Here is a 26,257-nt window from a genome sequence, read left to right on the forward strand (position 1 = left end):
TCATCTTTGATGGGGATTTCACCAAAGCAGCAAAATCACAAGAAGCCAGGATGGAAGTTCAGGCTACCCAACCATCCCTGAAAGATATCTACACTGAAGAGAAATGATAACCTGTCCCAGAAAAAAGGGGGAAAGAAAAGGGGATAGAATCCATGCAAAGACTGGAGAGTTAGAGAGGATCTTACAAGCTTTCACAGATACAGATTGGTTGGAAAATTTGAGAAAAACACAAGTTCAAGGACATCCTGGGAAGCTCCCAACTTACATGAGTGACACTGCTTCCCTTCCCCCCTTTCTCTGATTATTTCAGTTTAATATCCTATTATGAAAGCAAACGTTATAAAGGGCAAATTAAAATGAGTGCAATTGCCATTTAGTATTCCCTACATAACAGGGCAATTTCTTCTAACTCCTGAAACACTAGAAACAAAGGTGATTCTCTATCGTAATGACAGCACACTACCAAGAGAGAGGAGCTAAGTATTAGTTGAACATTAAGAATGTGACACCTACTCATTTCTAAAACGCTCCTGTATTGCAATTGGCTTATTCTTCCAGTGGAAATTAAACAACTTCTTTGGGTAAAAATTTACTCACAAAATAACTGAGAGATGAGGTGATTTGCAGCATATGTGGGACTGCAATAACCTGACTAATTTCAGGTTTACTCCTGAGAAATCTAAAGCTCCTCTATAACACTTCCACTGTGTGTCATGCTCCATAAATATTCGAGGAGTCTTAGATCTCACTAGGAATTACAAAGTATAGTTGAATTGATCAAATTTGATTTCTTGATGCCTTAGGAAAAGTATATGTAACATATATACCACCAACGTCCTATCCAAAACCACAATCTAAAGCGTATGTCAACCATGATTAATAATTTATTAATTAAAGCTTGATAGAAAAAGGCTATGTCCTGAATTAGAGTTGCTGTTGATGTCTGGGGAGTTTTATTCAGAAATTCTTTACAATATCCACCAATATCCATACTATTTGAATCCGCTTCTTTTGCACTGAAACATCATCAAAGTTAAAGCCAAATATACAAACTGTTTATTTATCTCCCTATCACTATACACATACATACGTATATACAGGAGGTGACAGATCCAAGTTCGTACAGTTCTTGGTTACAGGCTAAAATACTAATGTTCAAATTCAGCTCTCATTCAAAAGATATTACAAAATGTCCTTAGGACAAAAAGTCTCACTGAAAATTAATGAGACTGCTTGCTCCTGTTGGCTACTCTGAGAATATCTCCCTTGAACCCAAAGGAAGTTTACCTACATAAGAATTAAATTCCAAGAAAAGATGTAACTCATCAGTGTCTGGTTTTGACACAGAAATGCTTGATAATTTATCGGATTTCTCCTAGATAAATGAAATCTACATCCATAAAGATAGAAGCCATTATTCACTATTTGCCAAAAAGCAACAACAGGAAAATGAACAGAGACAAATAAACAAGAGTAAATATCTGTCAAATGCTATGTTCCAGTACTACTGATTTTAAAGCTGCTTTGGCTTCAAATATCAAAGCTTTCATTTTGCAATTAACTCACATGGAGGAGTAGCACAGCTGCAAGGAAGGACTGTCCCTGGCAATAGCCAATGTCTTCATCGTAGACAGAGTATGCCTAGAAAAAATAAAAGTCAACATATACTCAGAATGCACTTACTCATTTGCTACTGATTGTATTACATTTTGATATTCAGAATATGTAAAACTATGCAGGATAAAATAATAAATGGAGTGAAATTGTAACCCACCTTGCATAGGTTTTCAGCGCACTTAGGAAAACCTGGGTAGTTCACCCTGAGTCTTCCATGAACATTGGATTTGTCTATTTTTATTTTTAAAACAGCATGAAAAGAGTTGGATGCAATTTCCCTTCACCTAAACCAGGCATAATTCCACTGAGGAATAGGACTTTCATTTCAGTAATGAAATAATGGGAATATAAAAAATGTAAGCTAAGAACCAGGTGCCTTTGTGTGATGGGGAGTGTGCTTGTTTATTTCTTTTTGGAAAAACAAATCTTTACATCATGAAAGTACAGGACCTGAGGTTGTTAGTTTGAAAATCACTGAGAACTACCCTACACTGAAAATTTCATCAGAAACAGGTTTTCCATTTCCTTGTCATGCTGAAAAATGAAGAAGACTCCTTCTCCTACAGCATGATGGCTGCACTACTTTTTTCTTCCTATTAAAAATAACTGACCTTCCCTTCCTCTTTGCTTTTCAGAGACAAGATGATGAATACTGTTTGAAAGAGATGTTAGAGGATGTTAAAAATCTGAGGAGACTTGAGAAAGTAAGCAGGAGCAGGACTGACAGCAGAAAGACAGCCACCCTGAGAGAAGAGCAAGGCAAAGCAAAACAGCAGCACCAGGCCAGAGCTCCAGGAACAAGCCACGTGAATCAAGAAATGTGCTTTTTCCCCGGACTACCTCCAGCACCGCTTACGGCTGAGCATGTTTCGAACTGGAACACTGTGCTTACCTGCCGTTTTTAAGTTTGCAATGGAATCAGATTGCAAATTCACTAAGTGGAAGCAGGATGAACAACGTGAGTTGTGCTGGGGGAACCAAAGCCACAGGGGTCTGCCCCACAGGATTTCAAAAGTGCCTTAACTGCCTCTTCAGAAGTTAAGAATTTTGTCTCAGAAGACACTTGGCTCCTTTTAAGCCAAGCGCATTAATATAATTGCCAATAATTTCTGCCAGAACATAGAAATGGAGGCCAAAATGTATGTCAAGTCTTTAAACCGCCTTTCTTTTTCACTCTGACTGGCAGAAACGAAGAAAGAAATATTTCTAAGAAATTATGCGCTGACTCCAGCAGAGAAGATTTCCATCAAGAATATACACTGAGTATTCCGCTAAAGGTCACTGTTTGCAAACAACTCAGCCATACACCGCCTGTTACATTTGCAGCTTTGTGAAAAGCCAAAGCATGCCTTACCATCACTGGCCATTTGTCTGTGCTGCTGCTGGTCCCCAGCAGTTGGAACTGGGGTGACCTTGATTCCAACCCACTGCTCATTTTCATTTGTCAAGTAAATACAAGAAGACTAATCACATGAATTATTGCCAAAAAAAAAAAATTAAGGAACCATTATAAGTTGCTTATTGGTTTCACCTGTTCTAGCCATAAAAGCAAAATACACAAACTAACCCCAGAAGGATACAATAGCAGGCACAAAACTTGGAATCAGAAATAAGGGTGCTGTCCTTGAAAAAGTGAATTTTAAATTACTCTTTAGCTTCTAAACACGGAATTAACAGAAATTACTTTCAACACTTAAATTAATATTGCATATGGCTTATTAAAACCATCTCTGGTTAATAATAAACAGCAAATAGAGTCTTTATGTCTTTGTTCCCCAAATCTATCAGTTTATGGATGCCTATTATTTTGTTTCCGTAGCACTCCTAAAAGATGCATTATTTCTGCTTTTGAAAGGCCAGCTCCAGATATGCCAAATTGCAAATAATAAATTTGATTTATGATTTCTTCACACTGCATAAAACACTTTTATTTTACTTAACAAAAAAAAAAAAATCCAAGCTGAAAAATAGTAAATGATTGACCTTCTGGGGAGGCTCCCTCTGTTTTGAGAAGTAATAATACCACAACAGTAATAATTTGCAGAAAATTCTCTTATGAGAAGCAATGTTAGCACAATAGCTAATAGTTTGCTGAAAACAGCATTGAACTAATGCAAACAAGTTTTTTTATAAAACAAAACCAAAACAAAGCAAAACAAAAAAACTACTGGGAAATCAACACAGTGGAGCAAACAAACTGCCTCCACAGCTAGCATAGACAAAAAGTAAGGTAAAGAAAGCTGTCAAAAAGAAAAAGATATGTCTTGGAGATGGTGAAACAAAATGAAATTGTGGCAAAAGATAGAAAATGCGGGAAAAGCAGGGGGAAACAAACAAACAAAAAGCCTCACTCTGCATTTTAAGCATAAAAGCATAAAGGAAGACCAAAGAACTTTCTCATGACCAACTTCCTGATCACAATAAGACTCATAATAAATCAATTTTCAAACACATCCAGAGCAGGAAGGCAAAGCTTCATCTTGGAAAATATATGATGAATGTACAAAAGTTGTATTTTAACTCCAGCACAAAACCCACAGGAACTTTCCTTGTGTCTGTTTTATTGCAGAATAATCACTGAGGTTGTCATCCTGCTGGAACCACTTCTAACAGGGGACGCGTTGAAGGGTCTGTATCCAACTGAGTCTCAGAAAGAGATTATAAATTAAAATGAACAAAAAATACAAAAAAAAATATTAAGAACAGACAGTATGGACACAAAGTTTCAAAGGAAAATAAACTGGTAAACCATTAATTGGCTTATTTAATCAGAAGAATAGACAACAAACGGGAGACATTTGTAAAAAGAGGAAATTCGTGGAGCTACAAACCAGTAGTTTTAGATAATTTGGTTTATAAAAATTACAAATTAATTAGTGGACACATATATACATAGGACATAAGAGAAAAACATCTGAGAGGTCCAGTAAAAGGGACATATCTTGGAACATTTCTAACATATCTTGGAAGAAACCATGAACTATTAAAGAAAATATATATATATGTATTAACTGTTGGATCTGCCTGGTTTTTGTTTTGTTTTGTTTTGTTTTTTAATTAATTTCCACTAGGCCCCTTCCCACAATCTCATCTTCAGAAGCAGCTGTTACAAGATACTTAGATCTGAACATAAGAATTAGATCAAACTGAAAAAGATTCTGCTGTTAAGTCAAAGCAAAAGATTTTTATAAAAAAAAAAGTCTGTAGAATCTACGTGGTTTCATTTTATTTGCCCCAAGCAAATATATTTTTGAAGCTTTATGCATATTATATCTCCAATTTTTTTTATTTTTTTTAAGTTTTAAATAACCTATGGGACTTGTTATTGCTGAAGTGTGATGTAATTAACCAAAATACCCTCAAAAATAAGGATGCTGCCTACAGACACCTCAATAATATTAAGTTCTTGATAAAAGATCTAAGATGAATTAAGATTTATCTTTTCAAGGGATTTAGGAGCATTAACTCTGTTTTTCTGTATGAAACATGAAAACAAAGCAAAATCCCAAACCTCCTACTTCCACTGAAGTCACTGTTTACTTTGTAATTTCAAGAGAATGGGATTTTTCCCACGACAAGCTTTGACAATGTAGTAAACTTTCAGTTGTTATTTTCTTAAGCTCTTCAGGAACCTCTAATCACAATGCATCAATTAACCGAGATCTGAAATACTCTCTTTCTCACAATTGAGACTTAATAACAATTCTGTCTCAAAGCCTACTTTAATTCCTTTTAACTTAACAAAGACCTCATCTACAGAATTAGTGTCTTTTTAATAACTGTCTGTCTTATGCAGAGCTGAAGTGTGCAGTTATTAACGCATCCTCAGAAAGTGAACAGTTTGGAAGCAAAAGAGTCTCATCAAAATAAGTCCGTGGTAGAGAATCACAGAAGTAGACTTATTTCTGGGACTGATTTTTTTTTTTAAATTTGTTTTTAACCGCATGCATATTGGGAAAGTGGTTGAAGAATCCAGAGATGGATAGAAATTCTTCTTTAAAATAATTATTGGAGGAAAATCTTCCTAGATCAGAATCTTCCATGGATACAAAAATTCCAGGTACGTACCGCCGAAAAAGGAAAGGTTGCTGATCTGAATGTAGTAACTCAGCTTTGGGATTTCTGCAACTAGTATGTATCGGTCCTAACAGTTTGAGAAAAGGAAGAGTAAGGAGCACATCTTGCATTCCAGACTAACTTTTTTCACCATTTTGTGTCCTCATAAGCACGGAAAGGATTGCTTATACTTGCTGAAGGTTCATATGTACTTGAAATAGCAGCAAAATGCAAAACACTAACTAGTAAGTATCAGCTTACAGTCACACTGCCAATTTGCCTTTACCATAGTAACTCAATTACATTAATTACAATTACATCAGAAATTAAACAGATCTCATGAAAAAAAATTTCTATAGTGCCTGCCTCATAAAAAGATCTTTCTCTTATTTGCCAGAGCTTTCATCCCCGCACCCATACACACACGCTTCACAGCAATGCTGTGGAAAAGGTACAAGCAGAGGCCCTACAGATCTCCATTCCTCATCTGCAGTACCGGTGTCTCTCTTGTCAGTAGTAAAGTTTTCTGGCACCGGGAACTCTCGCTTCTCTGAAATAGTGACAGGCGAACTGGCAAGCTGCTTGTTAACAGCCATACTAGATATCTCTGTCCCAGGAAAAAAAAAAAAAAAAAAAAGGTAAGAAAATGTAATAGGAATGCAAAATTGTTAGAATTATAAGCCTGATTTGCTCCCATGACTTATCTCTGTGTCACTACCGAAACGACAGAAATGATCCAGGGTATCTTCTCGGTGTTTGACACAGAAATGACTCTGTGCTGAAGTCCATCTCAGTAGAGTTAAAAACCTGCACGGTGCCTCAAGAACAGGCTGTCAGTGTGTCAGTGAGAGCGCAATTTAAAATGCCACACCTAATAGTAGAATGTAAGGCTCCACATCTGAATTTATTACAGGGCCAACAGTCTGAAAGTAGGGATATACCTATGACTGTCCCATTCTACAGAGAATTTCCATGTTACCTGAAAAGTGCATTTTTCAAAATTATTTACTCATTTATTGAGTGTCCCCGAGGGGCAGCTGTACAATACACACTATACCTCATCCAGAACTACAGGCCTAGCAAAGGCCCGGGGAACAAAGAAGGGTTCGCGCTCACTCGGGCAAGCCCCTGAACACAATAAAGTCTTTACACCATTTCCAGCACTTGAGATTCACAACCCTGACCTTTTTACTAGTACAGTCTCAGCAGAAAATCCATATGCAGGAACAGTACTGCTGCTTCCTCGCTAAGCACAGATGCACAGAGGAGGAACCTTATTAATATGGAAATTGAAGAAGACAAGGTAACATTAAAAATCCTTTGCGTGAAACAAGAAACAATATTTACTAAAATTGCTCTTCAATCCAGGAGTGAAGAAAATAAACAACTAAAAATAGATGAAAAATGATTCTTAACAGATTCTGTTTATGCTCCTATGTATATTCTAAAATACAATAGACTGCTACAGCAATGAAATAGATCTGCTCTCTGACAAGTAATTAAACCAAAGGGGACAAATACTTAAACTGCTCATTTGTAAACTTGAAGAGATACTAAGAAAATATTGAGAAATGTAGAAGAGCACGTGCATGCAGAAAAGGGGTCATCATATGAAAGAACGTGCTGCAACTAAGTGAAAATGAAAAAAAAAAAACCACAACAAAACAGTTGACAGGACGGCATTCGGCAGCAGTTCTGCCATGCTGGAGGATGAGCCCAGAGTAATCCATCATTTGTTGCTTAGCACGATACAGAAGCTACTGGTCACAAAAGAGCAATTCAAAGACATTTTCGCATTTCAATTACACAGCAAAGAAAGTAAAGTAATAGCTTTGCTAGAAAAACAGTTTATCATTCCCTCTGCTAATCTGGGTATCAACAAACAGACATTGTGACAACTACCGAAATGCAGTGTCTCTTTTCAAGCCAAAAATCACACTGATCCCAGGCAAGTATGACTGGGTTTAAGAAAAAGCTACAAATTTGATAAAGCAAGGAGATAAGTACTCGGTAACAAAAATACATCATGATACAAATGATTCATAGCTTTCCATTATGCCTTTTTCATTGGAAAACACTGACACCAACTCTGAATCTCTGAAAAATTATTCAACCACTTTCAGAAAAACACAGAAGTATTGTATATAATTTTCTCAGTTTGTCCAGTAAGATTATTAACCTAGACAAATTGATTACCCGGCAACATATTCAGTTCCTGCTATTAACATCACAGTGGTTGTTTATCAAAGAGGAGTTACTTTAATCAAAAAATTAGAGAAAACATATCTTGCGTTACATTGTGCACTGCGTACCGTCCGAAACTCAAGAGGACGCTTTCTGCCACACACCTTGACTGCCTGAAGGATAGAGCTGTTAACTACGTATGCGAGCATAGAAGGAGGTCGGGAGTACTGTTGTTATGCTTTGTAACACAGCGAATGAACTCTTTAAATATAGCTTGAATTTTCATGGTATTTGAACAGAAAGTGTGCAAGAAATGTAAGTATTTCCTGAAGATGCTTGCTCTGTAAAATCTAGCTTATGAGATGTCCTCAAGTGAAATCTCCGATCTGGAATTCTTTTCATTCCTTATCACCACTGTCAGCCTTAAAGTTTATTTTTAGATACTTTGTCACATAAATGTTATGCAACTGAAGAAGTTTCCATCTTTCCTGATTTCCTACTGTTCTGAAGAAGAGACTAAGAGATGGAACTAGAACTGACAGACCCGTTCAAATGAGGCAGTGAGCTTTTAATGCTTTTCCTTTTTATCTGACTGCTCAGATCATCCCTCTTTCCAGTGGGGCACGGAGAAAATGCTCTTCAGCTCTTTACCCTCCCACTTGAGGAGGGAGGGTAGTCCCTCTTCTAGCCTCATTCAGCTATGCCATTCTTCAAATATCCTGTTGCCATGTCAGAAGAAAGGTGTGAGTGCGTTAGCACCTCTGATGGAAGTTATTCCAGTAACATAAAGCAGCCAATGGAATGACAACTTTATAAGGAAATTAATTAGTTTTTAACAATATTCCTCTAAAACTCACCAAGTCAATCATAAACTCAAGGTCCAGCTAGACACAGCCCTAGACGGGTCATTTGCAGAACAAAGCCGTCACCATTTAAGAAAACTGTACAAGTATGAGGAAAAGGGGCTGCCTAGAAATACACTTTGCAGTTAAGCCTCATCTCCATACTGGCAAGTAGGTAGAAACTGGCAAGAAGAAAAGCAGTAAACTTATGAATAATTCAATGTTGAATATTCAATATGGCTGTTATACCAGGAAGCAATGCTTCACAAATCCTTCTTTGAAGGAACCAATGAGTACATAAAAGAATAAGGCAGTCAGTATAGTATACAGGGATTTTTAAAAGACATTCAACAAGATTCCTTCCCAAAGACTTTTTAGGAAACTCAGCTGCCACAGAAGAAGACTCAAATAATTGATTAAAGGATAGGAAATCAAGGGAAGGAATAAACAGTCAGTTTTCGCCCACAGAACGAAGGTGAAGTCTCTTGCAGAATCTTACAGAAATACATGCTAGGTCTGATGCTGCTGAAAATATTCACAAATCATACAGAACACAAAAAATAGCATAGAAACAAAGTCTGGCGATGATACAAAGCTGCTCAGAGTAGTAAATCAAAAGCTGATTGCAAAGACGCTACGCAGAACCTGTTCATATAAATAGAGAGTGGCAAAATGGTAGAGGTGATTTGACTGCAGATAGAGAATGTTTCGAGGGAAAAGCAGTCCTCAACCTGATGCACATGCTGGTGGACTCTGATCTAGGCTCTTCCAGAAACCTGAGGGTGAGAGAAGCAACATCTGCAGCTCCTTTCTCTGCAGAAGTAGAGGCCCGGAGGGCAGGAAAAGCCCTGGCTTTGGGAGACAAGTACAATTCTTCATTTTTGCTACAGACAACCCAGAAAGGATGGAAATCTCTGCCTCTATGAAGCTGTCTGCTAGACAGAAAAGTCTGCTAAGTCACTTCTAGTTCAAACAGATTCCTTCCTTTATCTTCTCTTTATTAAACAAAATAAGCTGAGCTACCCATTCATGAGAATGAGATTTTCTTTCCAAAGAATGTTATCAAGTTCATCCTTGGCATGGAACTTCTACAGATTCTTTCCAATTTAGCAGTAGTCGTCTAATTCTGGACACAGTAATGAAAAGCAGCTGCAGCAACTGTAAAAGACTGAGTTGCTCAAGTGATTCTATTCCTACCTAAGCTTCATCTACATACACATCCTTCTACACTTCATTATTTACCATTCCCTTCTCCGTGTCACCTACAAATCTTTATCAGAAATGATTTTTCTGTTTTCTTTTAGGTGACTAAGAAGAGAACATCAAATAAACAAGAGATCTTCATGACGCCTTGTTTGAAACACATTTAATTCCATGCTGCTACGTTTAGCAACCTGTTAGTCAGTTTTTAATTCTTTAATGTGTATTTTATTCGTATTCTAACTAGTCCAGTGTTTATGATTTTTTTTGCATTGCATCAGACTACATGTTCTACAGAATTGTGATAAAATTGCCTTCACCAAAGAAAATCTTATTTCCTTTTTTTGTTAACTTGTCAAGATCTATTTTCAATAAACTCACAGGCATTCATTATAATATACTTCTCACATTTAATTCTTGATAAGCTGAATGCCATTCCATCATTTTTCACTTAACTGATAGCAAACTGACAAGCCCATAATTACCTACCCATCCTAGTTTTTCTTTTCAAAGCCCTCCAGGATTAGTGAGAAATCAATATAACTGGTCCAAAGTCCTCCCTGCTCTTTTCTTTTCTTATTTTTAATTTTTTTTATGTGGATTATTTAGGACAACGAACTTCAATACATGTAACCTAAGCAGCTATTTTTAACAGTTGTCCAAATTACTGTTTGAATAGCAGACTGTATCACCATATAATTTATCTGAAGAACAGGAATACGTATCAATATACCCACCCCAAAGGCAGGACACTTATGTCTACTTGTTATGACAACTCCATCATTTCTGTCTATAAATCAGCTGGAGGAGGAAACAGAGTAATAAGGAAAAGAAGAGCAGTAGCAATGTCTTTATCTGAGGCAATCATTTTTTCTACATGTAGAAAAAAATGTAAAACAAAAACTGACTGCCAAAAACACAATAAAATCTGACAGCAAGAGAATTACCTATCTAGCTGCAATATTCTACCTTCTGGATCCCTCCTGAGCAACAAAAGTCTGTCTGTATAGCCTGGCCAAATCTGTTCACTTAGTACTTCACCTTCCCTATACTTAAATTGAAAAACATTAGACTTTTCCTTGATCAGAGGTGCTCTGAAAAATGTAAGTGAAAAGCTATATACAGAAATCAGTTGTGGAAAGGTCAGCTAACTTGTTCTCTAGATAATTATCTCAGAGATATTCCTGCTTAACCTAATTGCAAAGTTTGCTCTGTGGACTTCTCTTCCTCTGAAATCCTCTCTGCCAGGAGGGAGAAAAAAGTTTTGATCCACCATTCTTCTACTGAAACAGCCCTCTGATAGCAAGCTGCCTGTCAGTAAAACTCACGTGAGCCTCAACGCTTCTCACGTGCATCTTAGGAGATACAAAATGCTAAGTTACGAAAATTACTTCAGGATAGTACTATTCTTCACATACATCTAAGTAAAGTGTTAAAATTGTATTGATTAGTGATTTCGATCAGAACAAGGTTAGCAGGGCAAAATACAATCACAGCAAAACATGAACACTTGAAAATTCAGAGTACTGACTGTACCTTACAGATTTTGTATAGAGATTCCTGACCGTCTCCTTCTGTATCTTTGAAATAATCATGTGCTGGAAACGTACGATGAATATCTCGTGTGATGACACTCTCTTGAGCAGAATCCTGTAAAATGAGAGAAAAATCCCAAAATATTGGCTTGGTAACAGTGTAATTAAACAAACAGAACATAAAAATCTATGTGCAGTCGACGTGGTTACGTTAGATAACTGCTTTACTGACTGACTCATACTCCAAAAATGCTTTGGGAAGAAACTGAAAAGCTTCTAGTTTCGAACGCAGTAATAATTTGACAGTTTAACAAGAGCAACGTGGCATGTTTTCTGCCCTCCAGGCTTGCAGTTCAACTTCAGAACTCATAGAAAATGACTGGTTATTTAATTGTAGGTGCATTTTTCCTACAGAACATATGCTTACTGTATTTCTCTACAAGTAAAAAAAGAAAATCAGACTGTCTCTCAAAGGCTCAGAGTAAACGAATAAGTATATTCATATCAGTATAAATGTATATCAATCTACCATAAAAACCGTGTTAATTACAAATTAGAACTATTACTTAGAAATGTTCAAAGTCCATCGTTAAGTGGTCTTTAAGAGAACAAAACCAGAAATAGTACAAGAAAATGTTATACTTTCAGGTAAATCTCATATCCTCCTTGCTATTAGAACACCTTCAATAGCATTTAATTTCATTTTTACATTGACAAGCAACTAGGGATAAGTTCAGGTGCCTAAACATGTGTGTCAAATGCCATTTTAGAAGCCCTAAAATACCTTTCCTGATAAGCAGCTGCTACTGCAGAAGGATACAAGTCTCCTGTAAGTGCTGCATCATCTCTGCAAGCTCTACATGGACGATCTGCATACCCACATACATCTAAAATGACACCGAATGCCCTTGTTTAGGCAACTGAATTTATCTCTAGCCATACCTGCTTCTGTAGATAAAGAAGTAATTGCTTACAACACTGTATTGCTATGAAAAGCTGGAAATCATTGCAAAAAGAGCTGAGAAATACTACTGTGTGTATGAGGAAGTGATATCAAAGTGTCAGAGCTGGAACTGCAGCAGCTAATCCATTATCTTCGGGTTCCAGTTACTCTCCATAGGAGATAGTACCTTTAGGTCAGTAAATACCAAACACTGCTTTACTTTATTACCTTTGTAATACTAAAGGAAAAACCAACAGAATCCACACATGCGACTTAGAAAAGAAATCCTTTATACGCACTTTTATCTTGAGAACAAAATACATCCGTTTACCATAGAGAAGCCCTCAGATCGCAGTTTGTAATCCAGGACTCTCCACAAAAGTTTTTAACCTGCTGGAGTCAGCAACCAGGTAATCTCCCAGGTTTAGGTGGTTTCCTAATCCCATAAAGGCCCTACAGAGTACCTACGCTGCGCAATAAGGCAGTTGCCTGCAAGTGCCCAAGGCCAGGCTGATGGGGCCCCTGGCAACCTGCTCCAGCAGGAGGTGCCCCTGCCCATGGCAGGGGGGGAATTAGATGATCTTTGAGGTCCCTTCCAACCCAAATCCTTCTGCAAGCCTGTGACTCCATGAAGTAAGCAGCTCCCAGCTGCCCCAGAGATGGAAACCTGAAAACCCAAAAGATCAAAATCACAGAATCACAGAATCGTCCAGGTTGGAAGAGACCTCCAAGATCACCTAGTCCAACCTCTGACCTAACACGAACAAGTCCTCCACTAAACCATATCACTAAGCTCTACATCTAAACATCTTTTAAAGACCTCCAGGGATGGTGACTCAACCACTTCCCTGGGCAGCCTAACAACCCTTTCGGTAAAGAAGTTCTTCCTACTATCCAACCTAAACCTCCCCTGGCGCAACTTTAGCCCATTCCCCCCTGTCCTGTCACCAGGCACATGGGAGAATAGACCAACCCCTACCTTGCTACAGCCTACTTTAAGGTACCTTAGCGATGAGGTCTATAGAGAGCGATGAGGTCTCCCCTGAGCCTCCTCTTCTCCAGGCTGAACAAGCCCAGCTCCCTCAGCTGCTCCTCGTAAAACTTGTTCTCCAGACCCCTCACCAGCTTTGTTGCCCTTCTGTTAACATGCTCCAGGGCCTTGATGTCCTTCTTAGAGTGAGGGGCCCAAAACTGAACACAGTACTCGAGGTGCGGCCTCACCAGAGCCGAGTACAGGGGGACAATCACCTCCCTAGCCCTGCTGGCCACACTGCTTCTTATACAAGCCAGGATGCTGTTGGCCTTCTTGGCCACCTGAGCACACTGCTGGCTCATATTCAGCCGACTATCAACCAATACTCCCAGGTCCCTCTCAGCCAGGCAGCTTTCCAGCCACTCATCTCCCAGCCTGTAGCGCTGCTTGGGGTTGTTGTGCCCCAGGTGCAGGACCCGGCACTTGGCCTTGTTGAACCTCATACAACTGGCCTCGGCCCATGGGCCCAGCCTATCCAGATCCTCCTGCAGAGCCTTCCTACCCTCGAGCAGATCGACACACGCACCTAACTTGGTGTTGTCTGCAAACTTACTGAGGGCGCACTCGATCCCTTCATCCAGATCATCACTAAAGATATTAAAGAGAACTGGCCCCAGTACTGAGCCCTGGGGGACTCCACTAGTGACCGGCCTCCAACTGGATTTAACTTCATTCACCACGACTCTTTGGGCCTGCCTACCCAGACAGTTTTTAACCCAATGAAGTGTATGCCAGTCCAAGCCATGAGCAGCCAGTTTCTTGAGGAGAATGCTGTAGGAAACAGTGTCAAAAGCCTTACTGAAATCAAGGTAGACCACATCCACAGCCTTTCCCTCATCCACTAAGCGCGTCACTTCATCATAGAAGGAGATCAGGTTCATCAAGCAGGACCTGCCTTTCATAAACCCATGCTGACTGGGCCTGATCGCCTGGTTGCCCTGCAAGTGCCGCGTGACGACACTCAATATAACCTGCTCCATGAGCTTCCCTGGCACTGAGGTCAAACTAACAGGCCTATAGTCTCCTGGGTCTGCCCTGCGGCCCTTCTTGTAGATGGGCATCACATTTGCTAGCCGCCAGTCGACTGGGACCTTCCCTGATAGCCAGGACTGCCGATAAATGATGGAAAGCGGCTTGGCCAGCTCTTCCGCCAGTTCTCTCAGTACCCTCGGGTGGATCCCATCCAGCCCCATCGACTTGTGTACATCTAAGAGCTGTAGCAGGTCGCCAACCATTTCCTCATGGACTGTGAGGGCCACACTCTGCTCCCCATACCCTTCCACCAGCTCAGGGTACTGGGTATCTAGAGAACAACTGGTCTTGCCGCTAAAGACTGAGGCAAAGAAGGCATTAAGCACCTCAGCCTTTCCTCATCTCTCGTCACTAAGTTTCCCCCCGCATCCAGTAAAGGATGGAGATTATCTTTAGTCCTCCTTTTCGTGTTAATGTATTTACAAAAACATTTTCTGTTATCTTTAACAGCAGTAGCCAGATTGAGCTCCAGATGAGCTTTGGCCTTTCTAATTTTGTCCCTGCACATCCTTACAACATCCTTACAGTCCTCCTGAGTGGCCCGCCCTCTTTTCCAAAGATCATAAACCCTCTTTTTTTTCCTAAGCTCAAGGAAATCATGTGGTTTTGTTCCTCCATTCACTCCCATGGCAGCTAAGAAAATAGCTAGAGTTGCAACAAGCGCAAATGTGGCATTAACTTGTTTTCTACCAGCACTCCTTTGAGTAATCTTCTGTTCCCTTCTGCGTCTTCAGTTCCTTTGGGGTTCCCAACTCGCCATGTTACGCCACAGCTCCATCCTTCCTCCACACCCCCTGGACCCAGCCCAATCCTCCGGTGTTGCACACAGCAGTCTTCCTCTTTCCTCTCCCCACTTTCCCCCTGAAGTTCATGTCTTCTGTGAATCTTTGCTATCCTGAATGTTCCGTTTCTGACACCCTAATTTTCAGTGATCTCAACTGTTGCTCTCCCTTTGCTTGACAGTAACATCTTTAGCACAAGGCAACGACACAATCTGTATTTTGTAAAATACCAGGCATGTTGTTATGTGCTGAGAAGAGGAAAGCTTGCAGAGAGGAGGTGTTTTTATTACACTTGCTGCTACAGCCGGAGAAAATAAACATGCTTTTGTGCTTTCACCAGGTTACCATCAGGACTTGCAAGATCTCTAAGCATCACGCAACTATTAGCGACTGAAACTAACCACGCAGTCTAAATCACATGCAACAAAACAAGGAATAATAATAAATGTTTAATAATGAGTAGCTCTCTAAGCAGACTTTTTTAATGAGTATTTTCATTTACTTGGCTTCTAACCACAAGAGCAGCTAAATAATGGCAGTCTTCCCCCCTCCGACAGGTCTGACAGGTTGGTGACATTCCTAGGAATTGCCTTGAGCAGCATTTAAGACCTACCGGCACAGAACAGTTACCAGGCCTGCTGTAACAACCTGCTGAGCTTCCCATACCATGTGGGGCCACCTGGTCAGGTACTGCTGCAGCGAACAAAACTTCAGGACCCACAGCGAGGACGGCAACTCGGTGCTCTCATATCAATGCTCCACATTTCAGTCTGGAAACAGGTCTGTGCTAGAAATACTGCTGTGAGAACAATCCCACTACAGTCTGAATCCCTGATGTCCGATCCCTCTGACTGCCCATGAACACCTCCCAGGACTGACCATCCTGCTGTAGGCATGCTCTCCAAGGAGAAGGGGACCCCTGTGGTTCCACTCACCCCAGCACCTGCACTCTGAACGAGGCCAACCCCAGTCTTTGAGAGATGCAGAAGCAAACAAAACTCCTGTGAGAGCACAGACCTCTGTAACAGTGCTGTGCTGTTGACCACTGCAAAGTAATTGTAATGCACTGCCTAAAATACCCTTTATCAAGTGGCACAGTCTCAATTAGCCTTAAGAATGATGTTTAAAAACTTCAGTTCCTCCAGTTTCTAGGTGGTTCATGGTGACTGTTAATGATACTACCTGAAATTTATAAGCTTCACAGCATGAACAGTGAAAGACACCTATGAAAACTCCCATAAAAATATACATGATAAAGAATCAATATCTTGGTTCAGCACCTTCTCTTTTTCTTACAATTGGCAGTAAACAAGTCACTCTTTGGAAAACCCTTCTATTTTATACTTGTGTCTTTATAATAAAGTCACATTTTCTCATATAAACAATTTTCCTATTCATTCTTCCGCACAAGTTTGCAAAGATGCAGGCATTTGAAAGAAAGTCAGAGGAGGGCCTCTCTGTCCACCACACCCATCTTTTTCCTGTCCTGCAGGCAGATGATGTTTTACTTCCCTGTACTTCTGTCTTTTCCTTAACTGTGAGCACATAAAAGCTGCCAGCGTAGATGTCCACGGGAGGACCACAAAATATCTGTGTAAAGGCCCAAATACAAATTCACTTTTACTGACTTGGAAGGATTCTGAAGCAGAGGCTTCATTCATCAGTAAGAACAGACACGTCTAAAAAGCTAGGGGAAAATAACTGGAAACTAAATGGACACAAAATGAAATTTAAAATAAAAGACAGAATGAAATTTTTCTCTAAAGACAACATCCATCTGAAATACTACAAAACCATGAGTTTAAAAAAAAAAAAAAAAGGTCCGGAGATAAGATCAGTGTAGAACTACTACTAAAATATATCTATCTACAAAAAATTGTTAATTTTTCTGCCTTTTTTCAAACAGAATTCATTTATAGCCCTGTTCTCAGGAGTACCACCGCAGATGAGTTTACCCTTATCCTAATTCAGGCTTTCAGAGACGGTTTTTATTCTTCTGAAAGTCATGATTAGTTAATTTCTTATGAAAAAAAAAGATAAGGTGAGATGGCTATCAAAGCATGAAGAGTTCTAACGATCTTTCTCACTTCTAATAATCATTTCTGCGCTGCCAACTCAGAGAAACAATATTCTACTGAGGAAAAGAATTATCTTCATATGTCAACTTTATGACAGCTGACATCCTACTGAACATGTTCTCTATTTTGAGTCGTCACACTTTAAAACAGCTGAACTTCTGCAACTGTGAAGCAACTGTACTGATATACTGACTCGTCGACACTGCTGTTGTTTTGCACTATTGAGACGCCACTGAGTGTGGACGTAGGATGCCAGAAGGCAGACTGAAATAGAAATACAGAGGAAGAAAGCTATTTACATTAAAATAAACAGTAAAAGAAAATTAAGGCTATAAGTAAGAAATATAGGGCAATCACTGTGTATATATATCAGGAATTATGTTTTAATTAAGAACACTTTAGACACTTCAAACAAGATTCCTGCTCATGTATTGTCCTGAGAGCACCTATTCTGGAGATGGATTTTGGCTTATGTGGTATAAGTGCCTCCTGCCTTGCTTTCCTTTATTGTAAGAGCTGGAGGATACGAATGGTATGTGCCAGAAGAATGCAATGAAGACAGAAAAATCTCTCAGGGCATGGCCTCTTGATGCTGGTTGTTAACATACAGATCCTTTCCCCACTTATGCCCTTAAATTCTTATGTGAAAACAGGCATACAGCTTCCACAAGAAAAATTGCAAGTCGTTGGTTGAGTTTTCCTTATTACATATCTGCCTGTGTTACTGCTGTGGACTCGGTATGGCGAAATGCAGAATCACTTACAATGCAATGAAAGGAAGGAGTGTTGCTTCAAAAGTTTTATGTGAATACTAAGAAAAACAATAAACCAGGTCACAGGTGTCTCAAACCTGGCACTCAAACTGAGCAGTACTTCTGACCTCAATCTCCTTGTGCTCCATTTCCCTGGTTAATAATAATTCCCCATCTCAGTGGGGTGTTGTGGAAATCAATTAACATCTGAAGTGCAGAAATACTGCAGTGATGAGTCCTACAGAAATGCCAAATCGGAAAATAATAACTTCATCCTCAAATCCTGACTTGAATGGTTTATAGTAAGGCACAGGGTTACACAATGAAATGGTTGTCCTGCACGTGCTGCGTAATTGCAGTCAAGATGACCTGTTCCATCACCTTTCCTGGCACCGAGGTCAGGCTGACAGGCCTGTAGTTCCCCAGGTCCTCCTTACGAGCCTTTTTATAGATGGGTGTCACGTTAGCAACTCTCCAGTCATCTGGGAACTCTCTGGATGACCATGACTGCTGATAGATGATATATCTATGAAATATCATCAACCCCTTTCTCTCATCATTTTCCATACACATTATAGCCCTCCCAGTAGAAGTGTGATCCAACAAAATCCCAGGTTCTTTACCAATAAATATCTGGGGGAAAAAATCAATAGCTCTTCCTTTTAAAAACAGTCAATAAAAGAGGTTTGGCTTATGCTCAGTTCTTCTGTAGCATTTTTGTAATATATACCTTGTAGTTCAGCTCTTTTCTATAAATAGGTATTTCTATCATCATCAGCTTTTATTCAGCAGAGAGCAGAAAACACACAAGAGTACTAATTAACAAAGAAGCAAACTGAGAAAAAAGCAGAGGATTACTCTGTAGAGACTTTAAAAAAAAGGCACATATCAAGATATCTGACATGAACATAACGTTTAGGTTAGCTCAGTAAATACATTGGTCAACTGCACTTTGCAAATTGTGACTCCTTACCGCTGCATTGCTTGGGCAAAACTGCTTTCCCCAAGCAGAATGACCCAGCAGCCCTGTTGGATCTGGGGCCCCATCAGTAGCTCCAGCCTGAGCAGACCTGTGCTTCTGGCAGCTCAAACCTAGAACTGAATGTAGCGTCAGTCTCTCTTTTCTCCTCGGCATAAATGCAACTATTATTCTATATGCGGCTATAAAAAAGGACATGCTATTGTAGCATTCTCACAGGTAAGGCAGAAGCAGCTCAGATCTTAACAGGGTTGAGCCATCAATCAGTCACAGACCAGATGACATTTTTCTGTAACAAATCACAGCAATATTAGATCAGCTACAAAATACCCATTCTGCATGCGCTCACTCGTTCTCCAAAACAAAGACTTTCCACAACCTTTACTATCTTTGTGTTTTATTTTCCTTTCCTTGTTCTTTACACTGTCTCTCTCCGGTATGCGACTGATAGATAATTTATTCTATTTCCTCTGCCATATCCTTTCTGAAAAATGTCAAAAGAAAAATGCTGTTTGTACTACCAGGCAAGAGATCAAATTTTTGCCATTGGCATGGTAAGCTGTGAAGTCAGTTTCCTTTGAATACTTATCTTGAAAGCTCCCTGATCTCCCACAAGATATAAGGAACTCTGTACATAAGCAGATGGCTTTGCGTTTGTTTCTTTTCCATATGATGTACAGTTGGCATGAAGGGCCATGTGCATCTATTTGTAGATATGACAGCATTTCAATTTTGATTTTATTAGGTTTGGGGCTTTATTTGTGTCAGACAATCTTAAGCAAAAATGATATCAAACACTTCTGTTAAAAGGTGAAGAGAATTTTTTAAGCAGTGGATTTTGTCTTATTCTTGTTTTTAATAGTTATTACTTAGGAAAGTTCACCTCTGCAGAGGATATGAAGAACAATTAGACCAGGTGAAAGACATGTTATCCAGGTTATTCACCAGTAGTTCACCTCTTATCTTAGAAAAGTGTATAGGCACTACCTCCTTAAAAGACAAGAAAAAATGTAATCCACAAACATATTTATGTAGCAAGTTAATTTTGTCCAAGTTCCTTCTGGTTTGCTTATTTTTAGATCTGGTTTTTGCTTATGTCTCCTCTGCTAGAGATGCAATTCTATTTGTAAAGGCTAGAAAAACTGTTTTTGTGATTAATCTGTAATTTGAAATTCAAATATTCCCAACTCTACCACCAACTCACTGGGTAATTTCCAGAAGCAGGTAAGCCTGCTTCTAACAGGCAATACTGAACTGCACCTTTGGCAGATGGCTGTGAAAGACTAAGTTGAAACTGTTTACATAAAATCAGAAAGGCAGTATACGTGAATCCTAGACTCATATATATATCTACCTTTGCTGGTGCTACAAAACTTTGCTCAATTTTATTAAGTGCCTTGAAATCTTCACTACAAGACACATAAGAAAGAGAAATACAGTTACTAGCTAAAAAGACATTTTTAAAAAGTAAACTCATTTAAAAACCTAGTTCTTACAAGATTCATCTGCAGCATCACTGACCAAGTAGATGTCTATGTAGTCAGCATCTCTTTCAGCATGTTTTTACAAATTCTGAAATTAAACCTACTTTCGTCAATCAAAAGATGATATGATCAATGCAACTGGTCCCAGTAAGATTTTAAGGAATCTGTTGCTTTCCAGAGTTGGTTGACTTCTCCTTTGCCTGATGAACGATGCCAGGCCTAAGAAAGAATTCTAATAAAATTCATAGCCACACCAGGCCTCTCAACCCATGCTACCTTTGGCATCTGCAGGGCTTGCTGCTGGCAAAATATTATATATATATATAATATATAAATATATAAAGAGAAGATGCTGTAATATCAAGTAAGTTTATCTGGTTCAGTGTTCCTGTTTTGTTCGGGTTTTTTTGTTTTGTTTTGTTTTGTTTTTTTACCAGGAGGAAATGCCTTGGAGCACTACACATACAAAGATTTTAAAATGCTTAAGATTGCAGTTGAAGTGCGCATATTTTTTCTTGAAAAAGGAAGTATGTGTCTCTCATTTTCTTAAACAATGGGGTTCTTCCAATAATCCACACAGAAACCCTTCAGCAAGACCCATGGTCAATTGCAATGTTTCCGGTAAGAAAAAGCATCAATTCAGTTACATCCCAGATCCTCTCCCTGATGACAGCTACACGCTAATCATTTGATATCCCAGATGCATTCATTCTAATACTTGCTATGATAACACTGCCTTTACATTTTCCTGTGAAGGTGCCCTGTTATTTTGAAGCATGGACTTCTGCGAACCACTCATCTCCCAGAACTATTAAGACCAACAGTGCCATTACACATTAATCTTTTCTGTTCTTTGTATAAGAAATACAACACCTGATGGTTTCACTGACAGCCCTTTGTATCACTCAGCATTCATATCAGACTTGAACACTGAAGAACAAGGCTCTTCAGCTTGTTTGGAGTATATAACACCAAAATCACTTTTCAATGGTATCTTAAAGTCTTTATTCCAGCCTCAGGAAACAGTGCACTGCAGAAGATGAAGGCCAGCCAGATGGTTAGGGAAAAGGACAGAAATACAAGCACATGGTTTTCATTCCTGCCTCTGAACCCGATTCAATTGTAGATATACTGAATTTTGTGTATTAATTTCTGAGCATCAAGTTCCTCATTTATAAATCTAGAGTGATAATATCCACAAATAAGCAATTAATATATGTCAAGCACTTTTATTCCTAACATAGAAGTGATTACGGAGGTGGCACAGCACTGTGCTGAAAGGAAAAACTATGCAAGGCTAGTATACCATTTACATAAGATTTTATTCTGTTTGTTGCTGCTGTTTAAATAAAATTCTGGAAATAACGTTCTATTCATCTACAGTTTGGACAACACTTGATGTACATTTCCTCACCGGGTCTTTCTGAGTGTATCAGACACTGAAGACAGCTGCTGAAACTGTGCTTACCCAAGTCTCTGCTGAGCCACCACTGTCACCACAGGTGGCACGTACTGTGAATGCAGCTCTGGAATTTGCTGCAAGATGGATCCTAGACATAAACAATCTAGAGATGCTGACGCACAGGGGCTACAGTTCTGCTTTAACCCTTTCCTCGAATCCTCTCCTGTTATAATGTAGCATGAAGGGGCTTTAACCTGCTGATAATGCCCCATATTGATAAAGTACCTTTAAGCAGGTGCTCCCTAGGCTGATGGTGAGTTTTCAATATCTGAGTGTATTACTAGGAATCTTTAATACAGTTGCAGATGAACCAATACTGGAATGAAGAGAATAACAGAATCCCAGACTGGCTGAGAGCAGCAGGGCCCCCAGGCCTGCCCCAGCAGGGCCCCCCAGCTGGTGCCCAGCCCCACGTCCAGGCGGCTCTGGAAGCCCCTCAAGGAGGAGCCCCCCAGCCTCTGTGGGCAGCCTGTGCCAGGCCCCGACCTGCTGCCTGAGGGGCTCCAGGCTGGGCCCTGCCCCTGGGCCTGCCCCTGGGCACCGCTGGCAGCTGCCTGGCTCTGTCCTCTCCGCACCTCCATGCAGGTAGATAGAGACATGGATGAGCTCCCCCAGCCTTCCTCATGCAGCAGCAGGGTACCAGTGGCCTCCTTTGCTAAAAGGGCCTGAGGCTGGCTCATGTTCAACTCGGTGCCATCTAGGACCCCCAGGTCTTTTTCTGCCAAGCTGCTTTCCAGTTGGTTGGCCCCCAGCATGGGGGCTAGAAATGACCACATCAACTAGCTCCTTCTAATTGTACCTGCAATTCACAAGCAGAACCAGCATTTTCAGGCTACTTCAATCCCTTAATTCAGCATAAGCCCTGAAGTCCCTTAAGTCCCACTCTTACCAGCTGAGCCAGCAGTGTGACGGCTGCAGATGACAAAGGAAGGACCGCACTATAGAGCTCTGCCAATAATTGGGACCTATGGGGCTGTGTGTGAATCACCAAAAGCAGCTCCATTTTTGCCTTTGTATTTCGGTCTGTTTTATTACTATTGTTTGAAAATGAAATTCACTTTAGATTCAGTACCACCTAAGATTCAGATCAATACAGCACTGACATTAGAGAGCATTAATCTGGTCATATATGGGTCATAACAATAAAGACCAGACGATGCAAAGGCAGCACAGTGCACTAAAATAATCCTAACTTCGTTTCAAATAGTATCTGTTTTCTATATACTACTTCTCAGTGTATCTGAATGTTTCTCAAGCACTTTATATAGCTGCTGTATAGGCATAAGCCTATATTCCAGGGATACTTCAGTTGTTCTTTCTCCTTGGAATCAGCCAACAGAGCCTACATCTACCTCTTATTTAATGATTAAGTTCAGTTTATTCCAATTATTCTGATTACAATGGGGAGGTTTTCTGAGTTTACAGATAATGCTGTCACTTCACAAAGATCTCTTTCTGAATTCTTTAGTTTTCAAAAGTAACACATGAACAAAATTTCTGTCTGTGCATACATTCCCGAGGACCAAAAAAAAAAAAAAAAAAAGGAATCTGTTTAAATATGCTAATTATAATTGGATCAACACTGCCCTTCTTGGCAACTTTGACATTCATGCCAATCTGCAAAACAAATAGAAAATCAATGATTTCCCATCCCATCAGAAACAAGGAATAACCATGAGATGCAAGAAAATAGCTATTTTTATCATCAGAAGATGCAATGAGCCCACTTCAGTAAAAACCATGAGGCACGGAGGAATAAAACAAAGTCACAGTGATAAAATGAAAACAAACCACAAAAACATGTTAATCCCTTCACACAAAGGATATTACTGGAAAAATACCATGAAACAGCACTTGCTTTTACAGCTACAGAAGTGCCTTCCATGCATTTAAAGTCAAAACATGGCTCAGCTGTGTTACTCAGTTACGGTAACGTCCATGTTGAAAACCACATAATATTTAAGCAAAGCTCAATGGGTAAAGATTAACAACACTTCCTCCCTCCCCACCCCACCCCACTCCCCAAAAAAAAGTTCTCTGAAGTCAACTATATTTTCTTACAGTATTTTTCAACGGTAATCATCAATTAAACACAATTTTATAATTCTGGAGCCTTGTTTACCATGTTACTTGATCATTACATTTGACACAAAGAAGATTATTTCCCCACTTTTTAAAAAAGGCTGCTTGCACACAAAATTAGTTCTCACCCACCAGCATCTACACCAACGTCTACCAAAACCCAAAGCCCACCTACAGAACACCAGAAAATTAAGTAGCCTTAGTAACGTCCACAGCCTTAGCACCTCCAAGAGCACCTAAAAGGATCTTGGTGGTAGGCAGAAGCTGTACCAAGCGGGCATCCTCCAGTCAGGTATGACAGAAAACTGGAAAGACACGGAAGCATCCTCCCCCAGGGCTCGGCAGGGCTGGCTGGAAAGTAAATTTCTTGGGACTTCTGAAGTCTTCTCAAAACTGCCAGCAAAATGACTCCTCATAAATCAAGGAAGATCCCGTTAAGCTGCTGTCTGCAGAGGCATCGCCCAGAGCCATGGAACTGGGAGCACATTTTGGTTGTATAATGAAGGATAACAGACAGAGACAAGGTTACAGTGAAGGGGTAACCTTGTCTTCACTTTCCTCCCTCCTTTTTTTTAATTCTCTTGGCTTTCCAGACTAAATACTTCACACGAATTGTGTTACTTCTTTACATGTGTATTTGCCTGAGGTGCAGGAAAGGTTCCAACCTGTGGCTGAATGACATCGAGTGCTTCACAAACATGATTACGATGGGCTGGCCAGCAGAACAAGAAAACAAACTCTGCCAGACTGTCACTGTGCAAAGCAGTCACTGGGCAATAAGCAGCAAGGAGGGAGTGAAGTACAGGGCAGGGGAGAAGCAGACTGAGACTGAAGGGACAGAAATGAAGACAAGAAGTGATGGTGAAATAGAGAGGAACAAGAAGAAATCGTGGGATATAAAACAAAACAAAGGATGGAAGACAAAAGAGAAGTACCAGAGAGATTATATTTAGTTCTTGTTGATGCATAAAAGGAAGCTGTAAATCAAATACCTTATCTTCATTTAAATAAATAAAAATCAGTTTTAAAGAAAATCGAAATTGCTTTTGCACTATGCGGACTACAGAATTCTGTAAAATCTGGTTATAGCTATTAGATCGATGAAAAGGGTTTTTTTTTCCTTTTTATAAATATATACTACACTATTGCATCAATCCTACTGTCAAGAATTCTGTAACTCCTATAGTATAAAGCTGATGCACATTGAACTTTAGACTTCCTAAAGTTGCTTCGCTGCTTTGGGATTATTTAAGTGCATTTTGCCATTTTTCGATACTAATGCTCACGTCTTGCACTTTATCACAGATAGAAGCCAAGACTGAAGAAAACATGGAATATGCTGCATTACTGACATTAGCCTGGGTACTTACAGGTACTACTGAAAACAACACAGATCTCAAGTGCTCATTCCTGTTCCTATTACTCCTTCTGACAAGCATTACTGTAGCTTCAGTGCATTTCTTAACAGACACTTCCCGATCTTATTTTGTTATCTTGTGTGATTCCTTATCTATCTGATCATGGCTCACCTAAACTTAATTCACAGTGTTTTACTAGGCTGTTTGCAACTTTCACCATCAGGTACAACTGTTAATTTGCCAACTGAAGGAAATATTAATTGAAAGATCGACCTACAGATGTATAGATGTGTATCAGAAACTACTGAAAAAAAGATAGCTTCTCACTACTTCTGAGTTTACATTTCTCTCTCATCACGCATTCATATCTACATCCATTTCCAGCCATTTATGCCTCACATATTTCTATGTAGGTAAAATCTATCAGTCACATAATGTTTCTATTATATTTTCGGGGGGCGTTCCTTCTGGAATACTTGGTAGCCTTTGCGGTTTACAGATAATAGCCTACATTACTTCAGATCATTTGGCCCATAAAAGTGAGATCCATCCAAGTTTTGGGTTGTTAGACACAGGAATTTTAATCTCGAAGGTCAAAAGCAATTTATGAAGCTGCTTTCTGTAAACTGGTATTTAGTTCTATTTTAAAACAGAATGTCATATAGGTTTATAAGAATGTGTGTATTATCACTTTGAAGCAGTGCAGAACAAGGTCAGAGGATGAAATGAGTCCCAAAGAACACACCACATGCTTCTCACACTCATTCTTTTCCCAACTGCAAAGTAAGGAATAAACTAGACAGACAAAACTATTTTACAGAAGTTATTTGTATTGCCA

The 26,257-nt window shown here is 39.6% G+C and overlaps 2 protein-coding genes across 7 annotated transcripts in view; both read right to left on the bottom strand.

Annotated features, from left to right (window-relative positions):
* Positions 1-26,257, bottom strand: part of RABGAP1L (RAB GTPase activating protein 1 like) — a 248,438-nt gene that overhangs the window by 98,324 nt on the left and 123,857 nt on the right. For all 6 annotated transcript variants that reach the window (XM_067001789.1, XM_067001790.1, XM_048073418.2 and 3 more), the window contains 2 exons: positions 11,436-11,549; positions 1,567-1,641 (listed from right to left, as the gene is read on the bottom strand). In XM_067001789.1, coding sequence (XP_066857890.1) covers positions 1,567-1,641; positions 11,436-11,549 — 189 coding nt within the window. The remainder of the gene's footprint in view (positions 1-1,566; positions 1,642-11,435; positions 11,550-26,257) is intronic.
* Positions 11,432-26,257, bottom strand: part of GPR52 (G protein-coupled receptor 52) — a 53,379-nt gene continuing 38,553 nt past the window's right edge. Inside the window, exon 2 of the mRNA XM_067001806.1 lies at positions 11,432-11,549. The gene's annotated coding sequence lies outside the window, so the exon portion shown is untranslated. The remainder of the gene's footprint in view (positions 11,550-26,257) is intronic.

This window comes from Anser cygnoides, chromosome 8 (assembly GCF_040182565.1).
Source record: "Anser cygnoides isolate HZ-2024a breed goose chromosome 8, Taihu_goose_T2T_genome, whole genome shotgun sequence".
Classification (NCBI taxonomy): domain Eukaryota; kingdom Metazoa; phylum Chordata; class Aves; order Anseriformes; family Anatidae; genus Anser; species Anser cygnoides.